General features: G+C 40.8%; 1 protein-coding gene across 2 annotated transcripts in view; it reads left to right on the top strand.

The window, feature by feature from the left end:
• LOC9630661 overlaps positions 1–4,105 on the top strand; it is a 13,173-nt gene extending 9,068 nt beyond the window's left edge. The window contains exons 1-11 of one of the 2 annotated variants that reach the window (XM_002962043.2): positions 2,346–2,540; positions 2,601–2,644; positions 2,699–2,779; positions 2,867–2,974; positions 3,046–3,137; positions 3,196–3,270; positions 3,357–3,426; positions 3,500–3,604; positions 3,666–3,780; positions 3,830–3,892; positions 3,943–4,105. In XM_002962043.2, coding sequence (XP_002962089.1) covers positions 2,369–2,540; positions 2,601–2,644; positions 2,699–2,779; positions 2,867–2,974; positions 3,046–3,137; positions 3,196–3,270; positions 3,357–3,426; positions 3,500–3,604; positions 3,666–3,780; positions 3,830–3,892; positions 3,943–4,034 — 1,017 coding nt within the window. In that variant the 5' untranslated portion in view covers positions 2,346–2,368 and the 3' untranslated portion in view covers positions 4,035–4,105. Of the gene's footprint in view, positions 1–2,345; positions 2,541–2,600; positions 2,645–2,698; positions 2,780–2,866; positions 2,975–3,045; positions 3,138–3,195; positions 3,271–3,356; positions 3,427–3,499; positions 3,605–3,665; positions 3,781–3,829; positions 3,893–3,942 lie in introns of those variants that run through there. The other variant, XM_024685219.1, reaches the window with a different exon arrangement.
• The last annotated feature ends 284 nt before the right edge of the window (positions 4,106–4,389 follow it).

Genomic DNA, 4,389 nt, shown 5'->3' with positions numbered 1-4,389 from the left:
GGTACAATTATATATAGTGATTATTGGGCTGGTTATGATTTAAAGTGGTTGAATTAAACTTCACTCATTATACAGTCAACCACTCCCAAAATTTTGTTGATCCTGTGACTGGAGTTGTACAAATCATATTGAATCAACATAGAATGTAGTGGAAAGATCCCTTCCTCACTATGGTACAACAAAAGGATTATACAACTTTTACTTTCAAGAATATATTTGGCGAAAAATATATATTGAAAGAAAGGAAGCTGCATTTAATATTCTATGCAGTCATATTAAACTATACAATCAAGATAATGCTGTTATAGTAGAATAAATATTATATTTGATTTTGTACTTAAAAATAATTGAAAATAATATACTAGAACAATATAGTAATGAGGTGGCATGCCCATGTAAGCAATGAGGTGGCATGCAAATCCTAAATAAAAGGGGGTGCTGTATTGTGCATTCTACCCCAGGAGCCTATGGATGCGATGGGGCTCTCCAGGCAGCTTGTTCTTCCACAAACTTTTGGGTACTTCTCGATGCATTTTTTGTCAATTTCTTCTTCTTTTTATTTCTCCCTGAAAATGTAGATCGATCTATCTCGGAGAGACGTTTTGTAGCTACATCAGTGTCGGGAATCACACGAATCACGATGTGAGAGATGTAATCATCAAAGTAAGTTCTATCCAAGTTTTGATTCTCTTGTATGACTTTGTGCTCTTTTGTTCTTAGGCAGAGCTCCAGACTGAGCGTCAAAGGATTATTCTAAGCAACAACTCCAAGTCCCCGATCGAGTCCATCAGAGCGACTGGCCAATTTGATTTTATCATCGAGCACGACATCAAAGAACTTGGAGGACATACGTAAGTTCCCATCATATAAGCTCATATGGATATCTAACATTTTGATTGACCTTAGGCTTGTTTGCATGGCAGTGTACACTGATCCAGACGGTGATCGTAAATATCTTCCGCAATACTTCAAGTTCACGACCTCTAATCCAGTTTCCGTCAGAACAAAGGTATTTGATCTCTACGTATTTTGCTATGTTTTTATCGGCACTTTACAGGGTAGAACAGTCAAGGTAGGCCCTATGCTGCAAGCTTTTACTTTTCTAGCGTTTGAACACGACAGGATACAACATTTCTCGAGGCGTGCATAGAAAACCAAACCAAGTCTCACCTCTTTATGGACCAAGTTAGATTTGACACTGCACCGCCTTGGAGTGTCACGACTTTGGAGAACGTAGTGAATCAGATGGTCCCATCAGGTAAGAAGATGGAGCTTTACTATCAGCAACTTTGTTTGGTAATTCTGCTCTCTTTTCTTTTCTTTTTTCCCTAGCGGCTATATCAAGAGCTTGAAACTGATCAATGGTAACGGCGGTGCTCGCCACTACCTCTTTCAGCTAAAGAGGCCGCCATTGGAATCCTCAGACGTTAAGTTAGAAGGCGCAAATGCCCTTGGGAAGCTTGAAATACTGTGGAGGACAACTCTTGGCGAAACCGGTCGCCTTCAAACGCAACAAATCAATGGCAGTGTAAGTGCCCGTGAATTTTTTCATGGTGCTGATTGTTATAATTATCCAGCCAACGCCGAAAAAGCCTTTGGACGTCAAGATGACAAACTTGCCGCAGAGAATTCTAATAGAACGGCCATTTCTTGTAAGTCAGTAATATCCGAATGTGATTTAATCGTTTTTTTTTTCGTTTTTCCTAGGTTCGGATGGAAGTTACAAACCGTTCAGAACAATTCACTGGACCGCTAAGAGTTGTCATGTCTGAGACCGATGACAATGGTACACCCAGGACAGTTCTCATGAATGGACTCTTGGCTTGGTAAGATCCTTTCGTTTTACTTTTCCTAGCATTTTTACAATGAGCATATAATCTCAGATGGTTCCTCCACTGGCCCCTCTCGCATCGACCGAGCTGGAAGTTGTAAGTGAGCATAAGTTCTCGGATTCATGAAGATTTAACGGGCACTCTCTCGCAGAACTTGGTGGCGGTTGCCGCAGGTGTGCAGCGAGTAGCGGGGATTTGTCTAGTGGACGCAGACAAGTTGAGTTTGTACCTCCAACCGAGGTAAACTCCGAAGCTTTGCTGTTCGTATCTAATCGATCACGCTGAAACACAGGTATTTGTGGAGGCAGAGTGAGTTTTTTCTTGCCTCCATGCACAGCCAGGTACTGTTTAAAACGGTAAACTCTTTCTTCAATCTGGAAAATTCTAGTTTCCATTAGAGGTGATGTTAATCAATTGTTCTTCCTTCCTGGTTTGTTCCTGCGCGGTTACATTGAAACATCCAGACCCCACGTTGCATTTCTATAAAAGCACGCAAATGTGATCGTCAAAAAAATCGCAAGATTATTTGGAGGGCAATGACATTGTCAATGGGGCCTTTGGATCGATCGCTTCTCTCGCGTCCCGTTTATCATCCTCGTCCAGCAGGAGCTCTCTCGCGCTGCCAATGCCTCGGGGTTAAGGCGGCCTCCACACAGCACTCTCGGAGATCGCCTAGGCCACAAAATGTTCCAGGAAATCTCTATGTGGGTAAGCAAGCAAAACGTTCGTCTTCGTTCCTCCTCAAACTTTCTCCTTGCAATTCCGCAGACCATACTTGCATCGACTGTGATACTTGCCGATGGATGGCTCCAGTTGAGTTCTCTCGTTTATTTAATTTTTTTTTCTAAAATTCGTTTTCACTGTAGAGTGTTTTCAAGCGTGTCGACGAATTATCTGCGGTACACCATCAACCCTCGTCCTCCGACGAAAGACTTGCTGCTTTGCAGGTTTGTTTGTTTGTTTGTTTGTTTTTTTTTTAATTTTTTTTTCTAGCAGCGAGAAAATACTTTTAAATTTTTATTTTATTTTTCCAGGCCTTGTTATCGTGCCCGACAGCATCGATTCACACCGAGAAGCCGCAAGCGGACATAAAAAAGATACAGGCCACCTTTCCACTCGCAATCGACGAGCAAACAGCGCCAGTAAGTTTTAACAAAATCCTCTCGATGTTTCTTGTGTTTCTGATGCTTTGCGTTGTGATTATTTGGCGCAGGGAGTGTATCACTGTGGATTTCACTCGGAGAAGTCATTCGGTGCTGCCTCATACTTTCTCACACGACCAGAAGGCAACATTCTCATTGACAGGTTCTTGGTTCTTTTCCAGTTTCAAGGTTATAAATGGGTTCTTTATCATTGCTCTCAGCCCAAGGTTCACGGAAGTTCTTGCGAAGAAACTGGAGCTCATGGGAGGAGTTCGTTATATGTTTCTCACGCACAAGCAAGCCTTCTCCTTTTTTCTAATTTTTTCTTTTCTCTTTTCATTTTTGGAAAATACTCATGCCTTGGATGATTTTATTTCCACAGGGATGACATTGCTGACCACAAGAAATGGCAACAACGGTTTCAGTGCGAGCGCATCCTCCATTCCGACGACGTAAGTACTTCGCTGCTTGCTTGCTATTCTATTCTCTTTGTTTTGTCCATCTCAACTTTTTTCTTCATTCCAGATACAAGAACACACTCTAGACGTGGAGATCAAGCTTCAGGGCACTGGACCATGGGATTTCATTGGGTCGGATGTGGATCTCATCCACACTCCAGGTCACACAGAGGTACTTTCTTAAGATCAAGTTTTGTCAAGAAAGAAAGCCATCTTTGGCTTTTCTTCCTTAGGGATGTGTGTCCCTTCTTTGCAAACCAAAGCGAACATTGTTCCCAGGAGATCATCTTTTCGCAGACGAGGGCGGCAAAGACGTCTTGATCTCTCATAAATACTTGTTTTACTCTCGTAAGCACTTTCTTTGATTTTGTGTTCTCCTCACTATCCATTTTTCCAGTTGAGCGACAGGTTGAGAGTCTGCGGCTTCTCATTCCTCTTGACTTCATATGGGTTTTGCCAGGTATTTCTCGCAGAAAGCATCATTAGAAGCCTTGAGTTGTTTTTTTCCAGGTCATGGGAGACGAATCAAATTTAAAAATGTGGAAGACAAAAATGCAGCCCTTGAGTCCCTTGTAGCTAAGGAGGAAAAACTTCTAGGCTAATTAGTTTTGAAAGATTTGTGTAAATCTTTTAGTTTTATAATAGAATATAAATGTATAGCAAACCATACTCATGCCCAGATTTATTCACTTTGACTTTCAGGTCTTTATATAGCCTAATATCTATAACCTATTTTGTGCAGTTTTATGTTCTTCAATATATATTTTATAACATCCTGTTTATCGTATTTAAATTTCAAAGTATTTTGCTTGAAATGACTCTATGAAATTCTTTTCATCCAGAGACTTAAACCTCAATTCCCTATCAAACAAAGTACATAATTAGTGTTATTTAAGCCAAAGATTATCAACCCAAGTAAGTTGAGTTGAGAAATTATATCATGAATAATGTTTAATT

The sequence above is a fragment of the Selaginella moellendorffii genome, unplaced genomic scaffold (genome assembly GCF_000143415.4).
Source record: "Selaginella moellendorffii unplaced genomic scaffold, v1.0 SELMOscaffold_1, whole genome shotgun sequence".
Taxonomy (NCBI): Eukaryota; Viridiplantae; Streptophyta; class Lycopodiopsida; order Selaginellales; family Selaginellaceae; genus Selaginella; species Selaginella moellendorffii.
The sequence above is the reverse complement of the archived record's forward strand: the minus strand, read 5'-3'. Positions and strand labels throughout refer to the sequence as shown.